This window comes from Tigriopus californicus, chromosome 6, assembly GCF_007210705.1.
Source record: "Tigriopus californicus strain San Diego chromosome 6, Tcal_SD_v2.1, whole genome shotgun sequence".
Taxonomy (NCBI): Eukaryota; Metazoa; Arthropoda; class Copepoda; order Harpacticoida; family Harpacticidae; genus Tigriopus; species Tigriopus californicus.
In genome coordinates, this window is record NC_081445.1 from 10,412,015 (window position 1) to 10,434,228 (window position 22,214).

Genomic DNA, 22,214 nt, shown 5'->3' on the forward strand with positions numbered 1-22,214 from the left:
CTATTTTTGCAGAATTTTGAGAACCTTAAATAACCCTGACGATTTTTCTCTCCGTCGTTATTCCCGCTTAAACCCGAAAATGATTCTCATGACGTCATGGGGTTCTGATTCTCCATCCTTGGGAGGACGGACCAGTGTCCGGAGTATCCACTAGATTGCGCTGTCACTCGGGTCGCTGGATATTTATCGGCCTAAGAAGCCGACTCGACGGCGTTGCAAAATGCCTTTGGCGAACTCGTAAACTGGCGTTTGGCTCAACTTCTACGCCCAAAGCCCATCGCGCCCAAACTCGTCTGCCTTCCGGAGAAACTGATCTCTGAAGTCCGGTCGTGACCAGGTCACATCTCTGAAACGGGTAAACTCAAAAACTGTAGCATTAACACAACAGTAGCCTTTGAAAGTATCAGATGTTAAACAATGTTATGAAACTTGCCCCACAACTGATACAACCCAGGTTTGGGGGGAATAGTTCAATAAATTGGTCTTTTCTCATGATTCTTTCTGGCTCCATTCCCATCATGCCAGCTCTAGACTTAAGTGCTGCCAATTCAACTATATTTATGGCATTTCTATCAAAACTGGCATTTCCTGATTTTTCTCCGCACATTTCGATCTTCATCTTTCAATCCCCATTTTCCATCAATAATGTGTACTAACACTTAAGAAATATACATACATACAATGCACATGAAATAGAGCTGTGCATCGGACCCAATAGGGTCTCCAAATCAAAGCTGAGGTGATTTTTTGTAATCCAAATCCGAGAATTTTTGCCCAATCTGAACCTGAATCTGAGAGCTTTGCCCAATCCGAACGAATCCGAATCCGAATTTTTCCCCGGATCCGAATCTGAATCCAAGATGTATTGGACTCATCTGACTTTAATCCAAAACATTTTGCAAAATATGATCCAAATGTAATTTGTTCACCCACTTAGCTTTAAATGAACTTATTTAACTTTTTTGTATCAATAATAGAATAGCATAACTTGTCTTTGTGATATGCTTCAATTGCAGTGCCATTGAATGTAATTCTGTTATCAAAATGCTGCATCAATTTTTCATTCACAGACTGGATACTTTGAGGTATTCTAAATTCCTTTTCCCTAATATTGACTATATGGATACTTCTTTTCAAAAAATGAATTTCAGTTTCATAATTTGCCTGGGATTGCCACACAAATGTGATAACTTTTAAGATAGTGGGTCCATTCACATATTTTAGTTTTGATGTTCTTTGATCATCCTTGCTTTTTGAGAGGTGTAAAAGAAACCATTACATTCATTTAGTTCATCTTACAATTTTGAAATCTGACCGAATCCGAGCCCCAAAATTGTTGGTCAATCCGATTCACAGCTCTTACATGCATTCTCTTTTCATCCTGGATGACATAATTTGGCCTTCATCCTCCAAAATCCTGGTCTTGACTTGAAACTTCTCTTCTTAGCGTCCCTGAAGCGGGCAGTTGTCTTTCACTTCTTTAGTAGTAGTGTCGCGGAGAGTGGAGAGCAAGCTCGTGTGTGAGAGTGCAGTGAACGAATTTGTCTGTGTTTCTTGCCGTGATCGTGTACAAAGACCACGGCTCCTCGGGGTGGTTCCGCCCAGGGCTGGTCTGGACACGCCTCTCAGCACCCTCCGACCCCCATTCCACTGAATGTCGCGGAGCAAAGTGAGGAAAAAGCAAAGTAAGAACCGCTCTCAAGTTGCACAGGGTGACCACTTCCCAATCCTCGACTTATGGGGAAGGCCGACTCTATATGGGCTGAGTGTCGGCGTGGCTGAATGGGCAGTAGAAGGAGAAGGCTGGAAAGAGGGTGTGGAATGGAAAATACGGCCTTTTTTCGGACAGGGAGGCCAGAATCCTTGGTAACCATGAATTTTTGGAGATGATGAGGATAATCATTGGTTTCGCTTTGGAGGATGAAAGGGACGATTTGGGCTTCTCATTAGGGTGGAAGATCTAATGATATGCAGATCATTAGGATATGGGAGGTCTGGGGTCAAAGGTCGATAAGCGTCTAGTGAAATCGTCGTGGGTTGAAGGCGATGGATGCTAGCTTTAATGGGTCGATTTCCTTCCGATGAGTTGGCATAATGTCTTCAGAAGTGTGCAGGTTATTGCCATACATTGAATTCTACCTTGTACATACGTAGTAACGATGCCATTTGAGAGGGTTGAAGATCTCATGAGGTCTTTTGCTTGCATAGGAAACCAAAAGGCATCTTCAATCGGTGGTTGGTTGATGTCTGATAAATTTGACTGCAGTTGAGCGACCTCTTTTGAATCGAACCAATGTGGAGGAGCTCTGTCAGGCTGGTTTTCGATTCCCTTGCTGATCCAGCCTCAGGGTCATGGTTACTGGGTAGTGCCTTGGAATCCGGTCCAAATAAGGAGCTCAATGACATCATCTGTTCAGATCGATGGCTACGCCTAAAGAGATGGGCTTTAATTTGCGCGCCACAATATCATCTGCGTTTCCTTCCATCATCCAGAGATGATGGCCCTTCTCATCAGTTCATGATTGAGAAGATGAGGAAGGGGACAAGAATCGGTTTTTGACGAGGAAAGATGGATGTTAGGGTTTCTTGCTCTCCCATCTACCTGGCCTGTTGTGTAGGCATTCAATTTGTGAAATTTCTCGTCGTGATTCGTGACATGAAGAATTTTGATCTGCCTCCCTCCCCCCTTCAACCATGAATTGGGTTTTCAGTGAGTCGGTACAATGGTCCATAGGGTTGAATGGGTATTTTTTTAAGACGTGAGGAGCACACGTTTTTTGAGTTTGGGGTGCTTGAAAATTCAGCGTTGATAACGAATGGTACATGTCAGTGATTGTCAGTGAATAGCCCTTGATTGATTATTTTCATATATCAACCGTCCCAACTTTTCCTAGTCCACTTGTCAACCTACTGGCTTGAGCAAATCATCTTTGTCGTTGTTACATAATCAGTATCATCGTCTTCGTCGCGAAACTTTGCTTTCAAGTTGGCTCAGAAGAAGCTCGAGAAGCATTTCAAATGTGAAGATTTTAATCAGAGATGCATATCTGCTGTCTTCGAACTGAACAAAAACAAATTGATCAATGCTGAGAACTATTGGCTTGCACCGTCCGTGTCCCTTGGAATGTTGACTTACCAAAAAGTCAATGTTGTGCTGCATTCTTGGAGAGGCAGGCCTAAAAAGAATACTTGTTCACCAAACAGTTTAAAAGTCATGAGAGGCGTTTTTGTTATTCAGAACCTGTTACTCAAAAATATGATGCCCTTCTTTATGTAGAATTGACCAATTGGAATCGGTCTAAACCTGGTGAATTTCAGGCTAAGCTCGACTAGTCTTTTTACCTCAAAAAACAGTGAGCTCGTTTGAATATGAAACATAAAACACGTGTTCCAATGTTAGGATTTGTCCTCAACACGCTTAGAAAACATTTTAACCCCCCAGTTGAATATTTCCACCTTCAGTTGAACATACGATGCTTATTTCAAGAATGCCTAATTCATCGTTACTCATTTTGGATCTTGAATTTGTCTTGGAAGAGAGATAGCGTGTTCCGCCCAATTTGAGTACTAACCCTGCATATTTCAATACTTTTTATAGTTCCCTTTTTATTATCGGCTGGGTGGTGGCATGGCAATGGTAAGTTCACCAAGTAGTCTGGAGTTCCAAGTTCCGTTGGTTGACATTGCCTGAACGGCTCAATGTTCCCTTACTACTACACTGTGTATCTATATGTTCCCTTGGAACGAAGAGCCTAGCGGCCAGACAAGCAAGAGTAGGAGTAAGAAGAGGCGGGGAACGGAGCTTGAGAAGGAGGAGGAGGAGGAGGCCTGCTGACCTAAACCTACTCTTGTCAGTTTAAGCGATATGGTTTCAGAGTCATTGAAGAAGCCTCTAGGCCTGATGAGGACAAAATACTCGTCCGACGTTCCTTCAGATGAGAACGACGATGGCGGTGACGACGACTCAGAGGCCAGGGGAGATGAAGAAGGTTCATGCCAGTTTGAAAGGAAACTTTTCTTGTGCAATGCACTGACTGACTGGCTTTTGCCCTCTCTCTCTCTCGGGTTGTTCCACAGCAGGTGTGATCGAGGGAAGACGAAAGCGAGACTCTGCTCGAATTTTGTCAGAAGAGAGCAAATGCTCAGTTTCTGCCCTGCTGATGTCACGCTCTTCTCTCTTACTCTATTGATTTCCTCGAGGGATTTCAGGCTAGCAACGGCAACGGCAACTAGCAGAAGCAGGGAGTGGAGATGGAGGCTGTCCATGGCCTCGCTTCTGATCCTACCGACGCTGTATCGTCACGACCAAGGAAAGCTGAGGCCATCCTGGGCTCTGCCTCTCCCTTGAACTTGGCCAGTCCCTCTCTTCTCTCCTCTCCTCTCTCTCTGTCTCTCTCTCTCCCCCCATATAATATGTCAGTGTGTGAATATGAACGAAGGCTAGCCTCTGGCGGACAAGGCCAACTCTTTCCTTCAACGCTCTCTCTCCCGCCCCCGATTCGTTGTTCCTCAGGAAGCGGGTTTTCACTCCACACCACGACAGCCTCGCTGCTATTCTAGGAGGGCGGCGCCCACGACTCTTTTATTGCTGGGAATACATTCCTCCTCCCCCTCTTGTTACTCCTCCATTGAATGGCCTCTACTTAAGAGAGAAGTCCTGCTGCCCTCAGACTAGAAATACACGGATACTGCTGCTACTGCTGCTGCTAGTAGTACCCTCTCACTAGTTCATGCTCTACTGAGAGAACGAAGGAGGACGAGACGAAGGGGCTGTCCCTACTCACCGACTCTCTTTCTCTTTCTCTCTCTCTCTCTCCATATCTTTGACTACGGACTAAGCTTATAGAGCCCTGCCGCTGATGTAGCCAGTTCAAGTCGGCAGAGAACAAGATTCAACAACCATGGTATATTCGTGTAAGACAAATATCCATTTTTCGTTCAATTCGAGTCCCAAAGTTCCAGTTGGAGACCTCTAGTGTGGCGAGTTTCCAGTGTCTGGTTCAATTCGAGTCTTTGACCCTGTATCCATGAGAAAATGGGCCCTGAACAGTTGTGGAATCTGTGAAGTATTGGGTTGAGTTTTTCGGGTCTTGGGCCGACATGGCTGCGAGGCTGGCGTGTCGGCTGCGCGCTCTGGAGGCCAAAATGGCCGTATTTAGCCTCAGCAGATCAGACCTATCCCGAGAGAGGTCTTCCAGAGCCAATGGATTGAAACCAATGTGTCCCATATTCACGATTTGAATTGCTTGAAAGGCCCCCTCAACGGGCTTACATTTTAAGGATATGCAATTACGCACGGGCTCCATTGGAGCGCCTTTGGTCCACATCTGGATCCATCCATTGGGATGGTTTAGAATGTGCTGGATCTGAAATTTGAAGTTTCATATGAGAGGAGGGAGGGAGGAGTAGGTTATATCGGAAGCTTCTTTGCCGTGACATTTGCAGCACGTTATCATGCCTCTGTGTTCTTAGTATAGTCAACTCGCCCTATCCTCTTATCATTGGATGAAGCTAGCCAGGAAAGGACCAAACAGACTTGCAATAGGAGGCAGTTTCTGATAAGAGCATTTAACAAGGAGTGAGCAAGATATTGGGAGGTTTTCACCCACCTCTATGTGCTAAAAAAATCGCTGCTGAATCAAGCCCAATTTCCAGTGTACCCAAGTGTCTCCCACCGACGTAAGCTGCGTCCATTGGAGAGTACGCCCCTGACATTAGAAACAGGCCTCATTTTGCTCAAATGTAACGCTTGTGTGTTCATTTTCTTGCAGAGTGAAGTCAGACTAGCTGACGGTTTTCATGCTCGCGATTTCCACATGCCGGCTTAAGATTGGATCCTTGGACTCTACGACGTGGAAATTCTTCAGCAGATAGCTCCACGCCCACTCCCGCAACCGTAAACGGAGTCTGACCCGCCTGTTCTATGCATCACGTGACTCAAGAGGCCGGAGGACGTAGCACTTTGCGGCCTTTAGCATTGCTATCCCCATCTCCTAGACAAGATCCCTTCCCTCATTATGTTGGGTTGGCCTTCTCTGGGAGAGAGTGAACATTTATTACTACCTGTGACGACCACCCAAAGGCCACACCCCAGCGAGGCACGGCAAGTGAAGTGAGGGCCTCGCTCGCCCATTCAAGTTTTTTCCCCCTCAAGCCAGAAGTTGGTGAAGACCACCTCCCTCTGCTCTCATCCATCATCCATCCTCCATCCGAAACCAATCGTCTCTGCCCGACCACCTTCCCTGTGATCGACCACATCGTCGCCGTGGGCCAAAGCAACACAACGTCGTGAATGACAAGTTGATAGGAGACCACCTCGTCCCGCCCCCCTCCTCGCTGCTGCTCCTGCTGTTGCTTGTGCTGTGCTGGCCTGTCACCAACACCAACACCCCGACTAAACGCCAAGCACCATGAATGAGTTGGACCAACTAAGATCCGAGGCAGAGCAACTCAAAAATGCTATCCGCGTAAGTGCCCTAGCTAAAACAAGATACGAGCCACTTGGGCTTACTTTCAAGTTCAACCCCGCCCTTGAGGTGGTGAGATCTTGATGGCTTGGATGTAACGAAATATCGATTGTAGTGCAGTTGAACTGGATCCATTGACAGTGGAAATGGACTTGTCTTGGCGGTTCCAAGCCCTTAGTAACGTCTCCTTGGACTTTGTTGTTGACATGTTTTTCTTCTGCCCAAGTCTCCGGCACAGTGTTTAGGGACCGTTGGGAACAGATATTTATAAAAATGATGATCAGAGTAGTCATCCCAATTCCAATCATAATATTCACCCTCTTGCCCCCCGTGCTTACCAATCTGAATGATATCAGGATGGACGAAAGGCGGCGTGCGATACCACCCTGGCGCAAGCGGCGGGCACCATGGAGCCTATTGGCCGCATTCAAATGCGGACGCGCCGCACCCTGCGCGGCCATCTCTCCAAAATATACGCGATGCACTGGGGCAGCGAGTCAAGGTACTAATTCGTGTTATTCGATCTCTTGTAGGATGCCCGGAAAGCAGCTTGTGATACCACTTTGTTGCAAGCCACGGCCAATTATGAGCCCGTGGGTCGCATTCACATGCGCAATAGACGTACCCTGCGTGGTCATTTAGCCAAAATTTATGCTATGCACTGGGCTTCTGATAGCAGGTACAGTGGTGAAAACGGCCGTTTATTGGTTTATGATTTATTTACCTTATGTTCAGTTTTGACAGTTGATTTAACACGTCTTTTCCGTTTTTAATCCCACTTCTCTCCACTCCTCGATTTTATCCCCAATCTACGCCTTACCTTAAAACAGGCTTCCCTTTGTTTACGTTTGCTTTTTATTTGTGTTCACGTTCCGTTTTGGCCGCTTTCATGACTGATGATTAGATTAATAACTTGAGTCACAAGAAAACAAAAAAGAGTTAACTGGAATACTAAACCTAACGTAATCAAAGACGCCACTTTTGAAGTACCGTCACTAAGGAAGGCATCCGATCAAAATCAAAAGCTAGAGTTTATTGAAACAGACACTGATAAAAACTGGATATAAGGAAAAAAGCCCGTCTGGATGGATATATGTACGTACTTACGTACTTACACACCTAATGTGTGCCGTTGATTCCCAGGAACCTGGTGTCGGCCTCACAGGATGGAAAGTTGATCGTCTGGGACAGCTACAGCACAAACAAGGTCCACGCTATCCCCCTGCGATCATCATGGGTGATGACATGCGCCTACGCTCCATCCGGAAGCTTTGTGGCGTGCGGCGGTCTAGACAATATTTGTTCCATTTACAGGTAAAAAGACCATTTTGTCAAGACCCATGGGGGGGAGCATCTCTTTGACCTGGTTGGATATGTGATCTCTTTTCAGTTTGAAGACCCGTGAAGGAAATGTTCGCGTTAGCCGGGAACTGCCCGGCCATACCGGATACCTGAGCTGTTGTCGCTTCTTGGACGATAACCAGATTGTGACAAGCAGTGGTGACATGACCTGGTAAGTGTTAGGGTTTTTTTTTTTTTTTACCAATTCTATAGGTAGTGAGGTGTGTTCGTCATGTATGCGAAGGAGAAGAAGAGAAGTATTCAACAATGTGTTGTTACTGCTGCCCGTATCAGATGAAATGGGACTAGACAGCAAGAGAAGTACGTCAACCACTTGCTTTCGTCGTTTTCTCTCTCTCGATCCATTTTATCCTGGCTGGAAACAGAAAGAAGGAGGAAAGTCTCTTCTTCCTCTTTATTGCTTTTCCCTACTCCAAGGAGTGTCTTCGCGTAGGACAGATAGAGGGGAAAAGAGAGAGAGAGAAAGAAAGAAAGAGAGGGTTTCTGTTCTTCATTATAGACAAACTCTGAAGCTAGACGGCGGACCAACAACTGCCTGCCTGCCTGCCCGCCTGCCTGCCTGCCTGCCTGCCTGCCTGCCTGCCTCCCTACAACAGTACTACAGGCTTGCTTACTTGCTTGGGGAGCTCACTCGAGCTTTCTCTTATTTTTTTCCAGTAATACTCTATTACAACAGTCCTTTCCAGCTGTATATGAGACGTAATGTACTCTGTCCATTGATTTAGGGAGAGGTGTAGCTCAGTATAAACTTTCGCAACTGTAATCCACTCAAGGTTAGATGTGCAAAATATTGACCGCTCTGATATGACTTGAACATGCAGGAATATTGATGAGAATTACTCTGATACGTCACAGCAAAAAATGTATATGAAGAATTATATCTGATACCTAATTTTGGACCTTCAGTTTGTTCTTAATTAGGTCATAAATTTTTACTCCGTTCTACCAATTGTAATTGTTATCCTTCGGAATTTTCAATAAGACTGGAGAGATTGTCACAAATCTAAGGAGCATTCTGATCTCCCCAGTTCTTTTTTTTTTATTTGAAGGCAATTTGTGATTAGGTTGTCAAGAAATACCAATGAAATGATTATTGAGATTAAGAATGCAGGGAGTAATTAATTTATGGCCTGTTCCGAGTTTTAAAATTATTGATAAGGAAAATCTGCAAAATCAATTTACTGCTGGTTGCGTCAATGACTCCTTGAAGTCCCGATTGCATCTATTGATATAAACAACTTGATTGACATTTTATGACGGGTTTCAATTATTTCAGCGCATTGTGGGATATTGAGACCGGACAGCAAACCCAAACCTTCAGTGGACACACAGGGGATGTGATGTCACTATCGCTGTCCCCAGATTACAGATCATTCGTATCCGGAGCATGTGATGCTTCTGCCAAGGTATGGAATCAATCCGGCAGACCCTGACACAAATTGTCGAAACCAAATAATTGATCAACATATTCGCCTCTGAATTTTAGCTTTGGGATATTCGAGAAGGCCTTTGCAAACAAACTTTCCCCGGTCATGAAAGTGACATCAATGCAGTGACGGTAAGTAGGGGCGCAGGTCAGCAGCCATTCATATGAAATGAATAACGAAGCCCGGACTCTTCCAGTTCTTCCCCAATGGTTATGCATTCGCCACCGGCTCCGATGATGCCACTTGTCGACTCTTCGATATCAGGGCAGACCAAGAACTGGCCATGTACTCGCATGACAACATCATTTGTGGAATCACTAGCGTGGCGTTCTCCAAATCTGGCCGCCTTCTTTTGGCCGGATACGACGACTTCAACTGCAATGTCTGGGACTCCATACGGGCAGAACGTGCAGGTAAGAAGACGGATTGTTTTATTCACACTGTCGCTATATAATAGTTAAATAGCGTTAGTTCGACTGATGAATGTGTTACGATTTCTCCGTAGGCGTATTGGCTGGCCATGATAACCGTGTGAGTTGCTTGGGAGTGACGGAAGACGGTATGGCTGTCTGCACTGGATCTTGGGACAGTTTCCTCAAGATTTGGAATTAAGCTTGAAGAAAAGAACCAAAAAAAAATCTTCTCCTACTACGAATTATTCGAGATACTACAAACAACAAAAATCATAAGCAAAACAGGCACAATGTGACGCGCAATGGAAACAGAAACAGTAGCATGCCAGAGCACAACAACTATTAACCTAGCGCATGAAAACAAGCAAAATTTCGAGGGAAACTTACATGCCTCGCGTTCACATACCAGCGAAAAAAAGCAATGCCATCATCCAAAGTCATGACTGCACAAGGAGAAAAACGTTCCTTTAAAAACAAACATGAACTTGACACTGACGAGATCCACGAACAACAACTACTACAACTACAACAACTCCACCACCATTAATAGACTTCACGACCATTGAAGCCTCGTGATTTGACCATCCTTCAAAGAAAGACTCAAAAGAGCTCCCGAGAGTGACCAGAGCAACAACCTTCGCGGTCTCGGCCTAGGCGATATCTTCATTGATTTTTGATTCTCCATTTCCTTTGTTCTGTTCCTCCGGATGCGTTGAAAGTCATCCGAGACCGTTCTATCACCTCTCGTCATGGAAATCGTTGGATCACTTCTTGCGCTCTAACTCTCTCTCGCTTGGGGCAAGTTCTTGTGTTCAGACTTTATAAAAAGATATAACTACCCCACTGAGAGATGCAGACCAGGAAGGCAGAAGACCACCTTAAACAGCACAAGACCTTGACAGCCTCGGGAGACCCAAACAGTTCCAACAACATCATTGACATCAAGAGCTTCAGCAACCAGTTGATTTGATTTGCTGCATTTATTCAGTGCGTCGTAGTGACCAAAATTCGTGAAATTTCTCTTCTTTTGTCAATTCAAACCATTGATTGATACCACATCACCCGCCCCCATTTCTCACCCCCACCCCCACCCCACCCCAATGCCTGTCTTATTGAGTCTACAGATTATCCGAAAAGAAAAGAAAAACTGCCGGTCCATTCGGATCCATCGCCTACCTATCCTTCAATCTCTTGTTCAGAGCTTCAGCACTGTTGTTCCACTGGCCCGTTTTACTTAGTTGCACGACCGACAAGATAGCCGTTTCACTGATTTGTCCCTGTCCGTTTATGAATCAGTCTAACCCAACTCTCTCCCTTCCCCACCAAAAAAAAAACATAACAATCTGGAAACCCGGTCACATGTCTGGAATTCCCAGGTTTGGCGCCATTTCGGCCTTGTTGGAAACACCCAGCCACTTGCCTTGGTCCCCCATGATCCATGCTATAACTTGGCGGAGACCACCCACCGCCCTCGGGCTCAGTAGCACGGATTCATGGTCTCGGCGACGACACTGATTGGCGACAGGGCGGGATTGTTTGGCGCCAAACCTTGGGGCGCTTCGTCTCTTTTTTCCTTTGTTTTGCCATTTGAAGAATGACGCGCCAAATTTGAAACCCGTTTCCTTTTAGCGGTTGGGCATTATGATTCATACTATCAGACGATCCGTCTCCACCTGGATTGTCAAGGGCTCAGTAGTATGTTTGCATAATGGTCGAACGATTCAATTTCTCGTTTCCAAGCGCCCTGTCAGGGTTTATATTCTATATTTTTACCTTGAAACCAAATTCCAAATCGTTGGACAAGCGCCTTTTTCTGACATGAACCGGTGGTTCCCTCCTTTTCTCGACTACATCTCTCGTGTCTTGGGGATCCCCCTGGGGAGAATGTCCTCTATTTCTGCTCCTCTGACCACAGAGTCCCCCAGGTCCACTACTTTAAGCAGGCGATACCCCACTCCTCTTCATCTTTTGATGAAGCACAAGTCTATTTTTGAAGTATGTTCATCGCTTCAATACCCAAACGAATCCAGTGCGCTCTTTATAAAAAGCCATATTCCGAGTCTAATTCAAGAGAGAAAAGCATGATGAGTCTATGTCGACATTATTATCTATTATCATTATTATCTACTAATTATGTTGGTGTGAATGATACGAACGGAGGGATCTCTGTGTCCCACAACTCCGATAAAAACAACAGACTTTGCTACCGAAGGGAAACTTATCTCTTTGAGTACCAACTTTATATACTACTAGCAATCAACCACATCCAAGATCAAGAAGAAGAAAAAATCTGACAGTGCGTGGGAGCCCATTTCATCATTCATGGACACTTGAATCAAAGTTTCGAATAAGTGCGACTATCTGGTGGAACGGAATCCCGGGCCCCTGGTCAGCAGCTTTGGCCATTGACTCCAAAGGCCATGGAAGAATTTCCAACAACATTGCACCCTTGTAAACTCAAAATGTGGGGCGTTTGCATGAAATTTTTCATTCAAAAAAGACTAAGTATCCCGTGTTATATCTCGTTCTCCCCATTGAAGATCAAGAAGAACATTAACAACAGACCATCTAGCTACAAGGGTGACTAAACCAAGCGAAAATCCGAACGTTAGCTTGATCCAGAAGAAAAACATCGAAAGTGGTTGATCAACAACTATCTTGACAAGCAAGAAGATCAATTTTTTTATTTCTCCTATTGTTTTATTCAATTTCTGGACGCCATGCCAAAAGCGCAATTCATGACGGTCACCTTGAGCTTTGGCAGGTACTTGGCCAGTTCGCTATTCGGAGTGCCAACCGGTTTATACCACTGCCATCTGGCTAAAATGTCATCCGAAGGTCTGGGAAGTGTTCAAGGTCCTAAATATCACCCCGAGCCATCCTGGGGATTTCATTTTGCTCCCCAGGGGTGCGGGTACTTCCCGACCTTCAGGCTGGGACGGTGGGTAATTGGAGGCGCTGTGATGAAGGTGGATTGGTATTGTCTTGCTAATAGAGCCAAGGATGAAATCCTCCAAGCGCTCTTACAAACTACAAATCGATTTGTGTGTAACCTCAAATATGTCTTACAAATAAAACCATTGGCTAAAACAAACCAACTGGGTTATAGGGTTATGGATGTAGAGAGTTGAAATACAGAGGTATAGTGTAATTATGATCCCTTGTAATGATCAAGGTAATAACTTCCTCGCTTTCATTTTACCTGTTATGGGACCTCGTCATCTTCATGATATAAATGGCAGATAAAATGAAAAGTAACTGGAACTAATTGAGCCTCCTGGTGTTTAAAATTAGAGTGGAAAGAGCCTTGGCGTCAGTCTTGTGTCATAAGTGGAGTTGCAAGTGGAGACCGGAATTTTTTTTTGAGAGCCAAGTCTCTGATTCTGGGCTGGTTATTTTTTCATCAAAGCTTGATATTTTTCTTCATCAGTGTTGCCAATATAATTGCAATGACAAATCTCAAAAACATAATTGGCACTGTCAACAAGCTGTCATGAACGTAATCTATATGAAAGGTAACAATTTATCTTAAAAATTAAAGCATCTAGTACATGATTATTGAAAAAAGTGAGGTGATAATAAGGAGGGCCTTCACTGCCATTTTTACCTCGTCTTATACAGGCCTGTGCGTTTAAAATGTCACACTTATTTTATCTCCTGCTATTTTTCTCACAGTTCTTTTTGGAAAACAAAACCAGTTCAACTTGCAACTTGCAATAAAAAGCAGGAATTCTTGCCTTATCCGCGCGAGGAATAACATCCACTAAGATTACCATGACTTTGGACTATGATAGGTTCACTGTCTACCTTGTGGTCACTCGGTAAGTTCCTAGGTGCTGGCAGTGATGATGTCGTCCATGTTGGAAAGGAGCGCCACTATGTCAAATTGCAGGTCTAGGCAGTCACCGGCTCTGATGGGCGAAAGTGCGACCTCGTTTTCGTGAATGCGGGCGAGAGCCGTAATGCCAACGCGTATCGCAAGCTATCAGCTAATTATGTGTTCCCCTGGTCTCAAACCACGTATGTGGAAGCATGGTTGTGTTAACACGATGGTGCAAGGTGCACACCCCAGACTTTTTTGACAAGCTTTCTAGGCCACCACGCAGCCCAGGCTGTTCACTGTTCGACTTTGCAATCTTTGTGTTGTCAGGTGTCCACTTTAAGACAAAAGACTAGCTCAAAAGACCGCCAGAAAGGATGCCTGAACTAGCCTTGAGCCGAGCTTCATGTGGAACAGGTGCTCCAAGTTCCATTCTGGGCTTGAGTTGATGATCACTGCTGATTGATGGGGGCAACATCGAGTAACATGCATTGCTATACATCCTAGTTATTGAATGCATTCAATTCCATACCCTCGTAATACAACATTGTTTGCATTATATTCATTAAAAGCAAAGTCAAAAACAGGTCTGTAATTTTGAAACAGTGGTTCGGCGCAATCTTGATTTCGATAAATTTTGAAGTTTCGAGTAGTCAATGTACATTTTATGCTAACTTTGTTTTAATGCCTTTACAGTTAAGAGTTTGGAAATCAAGGTAAAGAATGGAATGTGATTTTCCAATGATATGCGTGTCTTATGAGTTTATCACATTAATTTTAGAGTGCCATAGTTTTGTTGCACAAATCTGCATAAAAAATCAAATTTGAATAACTATTTTTATCCCTCCTATGGTAAAATGCTCCTTTTGAATATTTTTTGACAAAAAGTATGTACTTTTGTGGAAAAACATAGACTAATTTAATAAGCTTTCTTTCAAACATGTCATCGCAAGTATGAGTATCAAGACTTTCTAGTTTGTATTTAGAAAAACAGTAACCATGCATCAGGTCCAAACTTTTGCCCCAAAGCCTCTTTCTTTTTTGTTTGACTCCTCTATAAAGGAGTAATGTGAGCACAAGGACTGTAAATGACCTTGATCTGTAATTCGATTCCTTAAAAAAGAAGTATTGGGTCCCAAAAGTTCAAATGACCTCCCAAAAACATTTGGTGAGGTCATTATTCTTTTCCCGCTGCACTCTCTCAAAAAAGGGGTGGACTTCATACAATTAGTTATATCTTTACTGCCTGCTTTAGAAGAGGGTCTTGCCTTCATGAATCAAGAAGTACGACGCGCCCAACACACGCAGATTCTTTAATTTGGAGACTTCAACTTTCCTAGTCTATCGCTCCTTGGTACTGGAACCCAATCGGTTTACTGCCGATGCTACAAACCACCACAAAATACTTCTCTACTCTTGAAGACTTGATACTAGTAAGTTTTCAAATATTGAGCGATATTGTGCTACAGATCTCAAAAATGTCGTTTTTGGTGCAATTCTGTTATATCTTATCTTTGCTCAATTTCAAGTTGCTTCCACAATCCGGCAAATGAAAATAAACGATAAATTAAGTTTAATTGCAGGGCAGGTTGACTGGGCTTTAAGTATTGGTTTTCCCTACACTTCGCAAAGGGAATCTAAATGCATTCATAGGAACTTTGCCAAATCCACTAACTCCAATAACTATATCTTACAACGCAAGGAGAGGAATCATATCCATTAACACATGTTCCACAGGGCTCGATTTTAGGACCTCTCCTTTTCGTCATCGTCATTGCTCCGCTTCAGAGGTTTGATATTACACCAGTCTTCTTTTTGTGCCGACAATACGAAGTTAGTTTGCGGTAGGAATGGTTAAGATTCCAGTAGCCTGTCAGAAGACTTAGATAGTGGATAGTAAGTTTCGAGGGGGCACTAATGCAGGGTCCCTTTGTGGAGACAGGGTTAGACATTATTACTCGAGCAAGACTTTGATCCTCCATTGCTTGGCTTGAGCTCATTTTAAGGCATTGAAGGTTCAAATATCGTCAAAAAAGAAGCTTTCGAAGTCATTGCACATCACCAAACTATGATATTTTATTTCATTTGTGTTCTATGTGTCCAAGGCATTCGATTCACGTCACCCTACTTCAATCATACATGCCTAGTTTTCCCGCTCATTCTCAGATCATGCTCACTGTAAGTTTCCACATGAACCAGTTCGTTCTTAGCCTCTCACCCGACCGGATCAATAAATGAATTATCTTGAACCAACAATTCGAGTGATTACACATCCCGCGATGTATTTGGCGTGCTAGGGTCAGAGGGGTGAACCGCGCCTGGCCAGCAAAGGTAGTCATCGCAAAATTCGTAAATAGTTGCAACAAATATTGCCATCGTCTGTATCAGATTAATTTATGTTGTACAGTACATTTCTTTTTAAATCAAACTACACTATTAACATCCTAGCAGGACTTACCTAATGTTTCACTATATCAGGACGCATCAAAACCCCTTTACCCCATCAAAGGCTTGGTCCCCTCACCTGAATATCATCATGTAATCTCTTTTGAGGCTTGAAACGGGCTTTAATTTGTTTTCAATCATCAATACATCAAATAAATTTTAGAGATTTGACTCAATGGAAGATCTTTAACACCAAAGTGTTCAAAGTTGAGTCTATTCCTAGGAATGGCCATGATTGAGAAGGTTCTTTTGAAGTAACGGAGCTGCAAGTGTGGCATTGTCAAGGAGCATAGGGACCAGCATCTGAACATCATGGGTGAAATGCTCGTGATTCGTTTCTGGGCCATTTTGATTCGAATTAAATTGATAGGATCCAAGTTTGAGGACTCATTACAGCCGGCCCTAACAGGTACTATAAATAAGCCAACTATTCGTTGCCAGCTAATAGGTGATGGTACAGTAACTCGCCTCATTTTCAAACATAGAAGTGTTTTCCCAATTGACTTTATTCAAAACCCAAATTTGTTGCCATAAATGTCTCCATTCACTTTTCAAAAAGGAATGGTGGAGACAGTTTCCTGATTTTGGGCAAAGCAAGGATTGCAAGTGTAGGTCATTACTTCTTGATTTTATTTTTTCACGGGCTTTTCCAACCGCCACAGGGAATGTAATCTCTAGTGCTATTCAAATGAAAGGTTATAAATTTGTCTATTTATTACCTTTCCATCCCTATAGGGCATGTAAAGTAGAGGAAATTCAAGGAAAAATGTGGTCCGGCGCCCTGATTTTGGGCATTTAAAGACAAACATCACGGTCAACTTGCAGCATCCGCCCGTTGAATTTTCAATAATCGAGTGATTTTGAGTGAGCTGTGTTACAAAACCCAACAAAATGAATATGTTTGTTGTAATTCGGTGAACGCACTATCAAATTGGCTCAATACCTTAATGCTATTTGCTTAGACGAGCAAGCAAAATGAAATGAATGTCAAATTCATTGTATGCACAATGCGGTTTGGCTGGGCATGTTGTCTTTGATTTTACTCCATGTAATAACGTCAGTTGTTCATGAACACGTTCACTTGACATGCCCTGTATGATATTTGGTCTACCAAAGAGTTTGAGTTGGCAGACCGAGCTAGTCTTTGAGTGTAGGGTTGATCAGGAATTTTAGACAAAAACTTGTCCAAGTCTTACTTGAATACTACTATTGGATGAACATCTACATATTCCCCATGAATATTTGAGGGCAGCAATTTAAACAATGAAGGAGCCCGAGAAAGAAGAGATGTCGACTTCATTGTTGTTCGAACTAGCCTTGATTCTCGAGGACTTGAAGGTGCTCTCAAAATGCACATTAAGCCTCTACGGTCACTAGAATTGACCCTAAATCCTGGGTTGGGACAAAGCTCATGGATGCTTTGAAAGACGTAATTACAGTATCAGATCCCTTTCGTACCTTCTCTGAACACTGCACAGTCCCAACTTTTATAGTCTCTCCCAATACGAGATCTCTCTCATATCCTCAATGTTCCTAGAGAAACATCTTTGGACCTGCTCGACCTTTTGCAACCTGCTGAACTCATTGGAGCCCAAATGGGTGCAGCATATTCAAGATATAGCTGAACAATCGACTTGTACAGAGTTAGCATCGTGATCCTATCCCTGGATGTATCCAACCAGCGATCCAACCAGACCAACTAGATATCCAACCAACGATATATCAAACCGCACACAAGGCATTAGTCGTTTCTCAATAAAAGGACCGAGTTACAGTTATTTTGGTCAAAAATCGTAATTCGTTACACGACCATTACTCGAAAAAAAAAGAAATGGCGTTACTTTTAACAATTACCTTTAAAAAAAAAATTAGATTACCTATATTTTATGGTTTACCCCATCAAGACCATTCTTCTAAAAAGAAATTGACTTTTTTGGCGCAAGTAGTCCTAACGCGTAACATTTGAAGATTTCGTGTCAACATTTTTCAAAAATGAGCCTTGGCATTTAATCTTGGCATAATTGTTCAAAATGTCTGCTTCGTATTCCTTTGAACAGTCAAGATTGTGACCCTGGAGTGGATAATGATTGTTGATGGTTTGAAACAATGTCGCAAAAGTCATGATGGAAAAACAGTATTAGACATTGTGTAGCCGGTAAAGCTTCTCTGTAAGAAGTGTCCCTTAGTCCCTTAAGTCATGGAAGTGAGGAGGCTTTGGAAATTAGATGCATCATATTCAAGTCAAGGAGAGATTTTCCTTGCTTGACAATTGCACTCAATCAGATATTCAGTCCAACGGAATTTGAGTGAGAAGATGCAAACAATATAGTGGCAAATGGAAGTTCAGATTAAAACCAAAAACACCCTCAGAATAGTTAAGAGCAAGCACAATTTTCAACCCTGACTTTTTTTGATCAAAATGTGCTGGATGGAATTAGCAAAGATGGCAATTTCTGTTGAGCCTTAAGGTTCCTCAGCTGTCACCCGATAAACGAAAAATTGAACTCTATTCTGGATTCTGAAAAAGGAACGAGTAACGAGTAATTCTTTTAGATTTTGGGTCGTTACAAGCACACAATTTTAAATTGTAATGCCATTACAGTGCCTTTTTCGAAAAAAAGGAACGAATTACTGTAATTTCGTTAATTGTAATTTCGTTACCAATGCCCTGACCACACATTTGAAAAGCTTTACCAACTTTCAACTGGATTTGCTCATCGAACTTTCCATTAGTATGGAGGACTACACCTAATCTTTCATAGATGAGACCTGCTCAATATGTTTACCTCCATTATCTACTAGTGGAGTATTCAAAGGAGTTGACCCAAAGGTCATTGAGCGGAATTTCATTCTGGTCAGGCCCATATTACTCTCAGTAACCCAAGAGTAGATTCTACCTTAGGTCCTTGGCCAAGGTACTGGAATCTTGGCCATTTCTACCAGAAACTAATTAGATAACGGAGGTAAAGATATTGAGCAGGTCACATCTATGAAAGATGCAACTAGCATCCCAATACTTCACGTATAAAAGAGCAAATATTGAAAAAAATTCATTTTAGTCCTGGTCTCTTCATCCTGAGGGAGAGTTGAGATAAAACACTGAGAGGAACCAAATTTGGTCTAGAAACCTGCATGGTATGGAGGTATCAATTTAGGGGTCCAAACTAGAAGACAAGAGAACTTTTGATGTTCTAGGATTTTGAAGGTTCTTAAACCTTGGGTCATATTTTATTGATTTGTTTTACGGGCTTTTCTAAAGGCAACAGGAAATAATCCCCAGTACTATCAAAATGAAGGGTTATATTTCGTCTATTAATTACTCTTTCATCTTTATTTGATCTTTGAAAGTAGGTCATAAGTAACACAAAATTTTGCAAAATTAGTTCCAATTTGCCCTTTTACAAGCTCTTTTGCTTTCAAACGTGCTTAAAGTGTTGCGTTTGATATTTTTTTTCCTCTGAGAAAAATATATCTTATTTCAAAAAACTTTTTAGTGATCATTATAGAGCCCTAGTTATGATACATTGATAATAATAGTGTTCCATTTATAAGTAAGGAAAATTGTCCAAATGCGGCGGAATTTTGCGGAATAGGAATGTCAAAATGGCGGAATAAGTTTTTAAAAATCTGGTAACCCTGGTATCAATTTCATGTTTCTTGTGGCTCCTGCACGATTGATTAGTCAATTATTGTCGGCAAGCAGTTTAACAATGCAGCTACCCCTAAATATGCGAATAGCTTGAAGAACGTCATGGTGAAGTAAACAAAAAAAAATGTAATTTTCTTTTATCATTCATTAAAATTGGAGCTACATTGTTTGACGAATCGAAGTTATGGGATAAGTCACAAGACGAGTTTCTTGCACATGAACTGTGTTTGGCGGGGGTGCAGAAGGAGGCTGGGATCCTCCACTTTGTGACGCCACATTGGCCATGTCTGGCGGTGCCGCATGGCAAGTCATGGTGACATTGGACAGGGATTGAACGGGCAAACTGACAGCCGCATCAATTCCAGCAATGGTACCAGCGGGTGCGATGCTAATGGTAGCAGGTTGGGGCAACGACGCCACTGACAAGCTCAGTGAATGTGGGGCGGCCATTGGCTGAACCGAGGGTACGCTGACCGGCGCCGTGACCATAGCAGGGGCTATGCTAATGGTAGGCGGTTGAATTCCCAAGCTAATGGGCGGAGGGTTCGGAGGCAGAGAGGCTGTGAGTTGCGTGGGCGCCTGACCTGCAGCCACGCTCACGACAGAGGTAGTAGCCTGCTTGACCCCTAGCCGCAAATGAGCGTTCTGATCGAGCAAAAATTCATTGGTGGTGCTCAGATCTTGAACTTGCTTTTTGAGTTCGTCCAGCTTCTGTTTCAACAAGAGATTTTCGTGTTGCAGCATTTCTATCAGATTCCGATCATGGTCACTCTGCACTTGTTGACGGGTATATTGAACGAGGGTCTCGTCGATTCGCCGCTTTTTCTCCAAGTTATTGTTTGTAAGAAGGGCGCTTTGGTAGAATCCGGGATTTGGACCTCTCTCGAACATGTAGGGGCCTTCAGGTGTGTTCTGCAGACCCGAGCCTGGTGGTCCACCCGGTTGCCGCAACATGCGGTCCAATTCCAAATCATATTGTTGAGAGGTTAAGTGACGGAACCGGCATTGGTTTCGGACACAATCGCCCTTCACGAAATCTTTACAAATCGGCCGTCCACCGAAATGGACAGGCATATCCGGTGCCACGCCTTTACGAATGGCTTGATCGCGAACATGCGGCGGAAAGTACCCCGAGCGTTTGTATTCAGCTTCTTCTTCAAGATTGCAATGAATAAATCGACAATGGGATCGGACACAATCGCCCTTATTCAGGAAATCATGACAGAAAACCACAGAATCTTGGAGGCGTTTGTCCAAGGCATCATTGAGCTCGGAGTCCATAGGTTTGATGAGGGGGCTTATAGGTACCTCTCTTTGAATGGGTGGGACTTCTTTTTGAGCCCTTTCACTTGGAGTTGGATGATAGAACTTGCATTTATTCCCACGAGAGCAAATATTTCGCAAGTAATCCCGACATTCATCCTCTTTGACGGGTTGAGATTTAACGGAAGTTGGATGGGGGTTAGCCTTCACTTTTTGAGAATTCTTAGGTTGTGGTGTCCCTGCACCTGCTCCTCGTTTCATGATCAATATTGAGCCACTGAAGGGCCCTCAAAATGGTCAAAGTGGGTTATCGGTGTTTGAACTTGGAATCTGCTCTTGGGCAAAATCACCAGATCCTCAATCATCAAAACAAAAGAGATGGAGGAGAGCGTGGCCCGGATATTGACCGTTTGGTAAGGAACGGGTGGACGATACGAAAACAAGATTCTGCAAAAGCATTGCATGCCCAATGATGATTGAAAATTTACTGGAAGTCTAAGACTCATTCCAGATAACAAAATACAAAACGAGGTTACTTAAGGTTAGGGAATGATCTCAAGGCCGTCACATTTTGCCACGGTTTCTAAATGCGCCGCTAGGAGGCGCGATGCTTCCAAGCAGAAGGTAAACGTTATTCTCCACCGATTAGTTGGCGGGGCTACTTTTTTAAATCTTAACCTGACCTAATCAAACCTAATCTGACCTTACCTAACCTAACCCAACCTAACCTAACACGATATTAATAACCCTTTAAGTCTCTATCTAAACCTTTTAACATTTTCCACAAATTTGAAAATGTGCACCGCCAACTAATCGGTGGAGAATAACGTTTATCCAAGCTGAAACCCCGATGAGAAACCTAGATTCTTTTGTGGACCTTTATCGCTATAAAGGCATGAGACTTTGAAATTGAAGAACGTATGCTCCTGTATCATTCCCTAATGTGGTTCTAATAGCTAACTGCAAAAAGTAGGAGTTTATTCTCAACTGGTTTGTGACATGGGAAAGCTTCCGTTTACTTATCTTTTTCAGAAAAGGAATGCCACTTTCTTACATTTCATTATTTTGTGATTTTTCTTATCTCTGACATGGTATTTGTACTCAAAGTTTGTTGTATAGCGATGTCTAAGATGGGGAGTAGGTCTTACTTTCTACTACAATTTTATGAAGCCAATAAAATTGCCATTTTTGCCAATGCAAGTCATCAATGCTCGTATACAAACTACATCTCAATGAATGCTTCACTCAGGCGAAAAGAGCTGAATCTACCACTAGCTTAGAATTATACCATTTTGGCATGATAATATGTCATTTTGACTAACTATTGTACTTTTACTATGTACTTTTATTTGAGGATAAAATGGATTA

General features: G+C 43.1%; 2 protein-coding genes across 6 annotated transcripts; one reads left to right on the plus strand and one right to left on the minus strand.

The window, feature by feature from the left end:
• The first annotated feature begins 337 nt into the window (after positions 1-337).
• LOC131881612 (guanine nucleotide-binding protein subunit beta-1) lies at positions 338-12,763 on the plus strand. Of its 5 annotated transcripts, none has more exons than XM_059228523.1 (9): positions 338-355; positions 5,772-6,467; positions 7,001-7,146; positions 7,611-7,781; positions 7,858-7,980; positions 9,106-9,235; positions 9,316-9,387; positions 9,453-9,669; positions 9,762-12,763. In XM_059228523.1, exons 2-9 carry the CDS (start codon positions 6,411-6,413, stop codon positions 9,866-9,868), a joined length of 1,023 nt encoding a protein of 340 aa, XP_059084506.1. In that variant the 5' UTR covers positions 338-355; positions 5,772-6,410; the 3' UTR covers positions 9,869-12,763. The 5 variants fall into 5 exon arrangements, with proteins under 5 accessions (XP_059084506.1, XP_059084504.1, XP_059084503.1 ...); XM_059228521.1 differs by lacking the exons at positions 338-355; positions 7,001-7,146 and adding exons at positions 1,510-1,685; positions 6,824-6,969; XM_059228520.1 differs by lacking the exon at positions 338-355 and adding an exon at positions 1,512-1,685.
• A 6,926-nt stretch (positions 12,764-19,689) lies between these two features.
• LOC131881609 (zinc finger CCCH domain-containing protein 10-like) lies at positions 19,690-21,255 on the minus strand. Its single transcript, XM_059228516.1, has one exon. It carries the CDS (start codon positions 21,105-21,107, stop codon positions 19,743-19,745), a length of 1,365 nt encoding a protein of 454 aa, XP_059084499.1. The 5' UTR covers positions 21,108-21,255; the 3' UTR covers positions 19,690-19,742.
• Between the last annotated feature and the right edge of the window lie 959 nt (positions 21,256-22,214).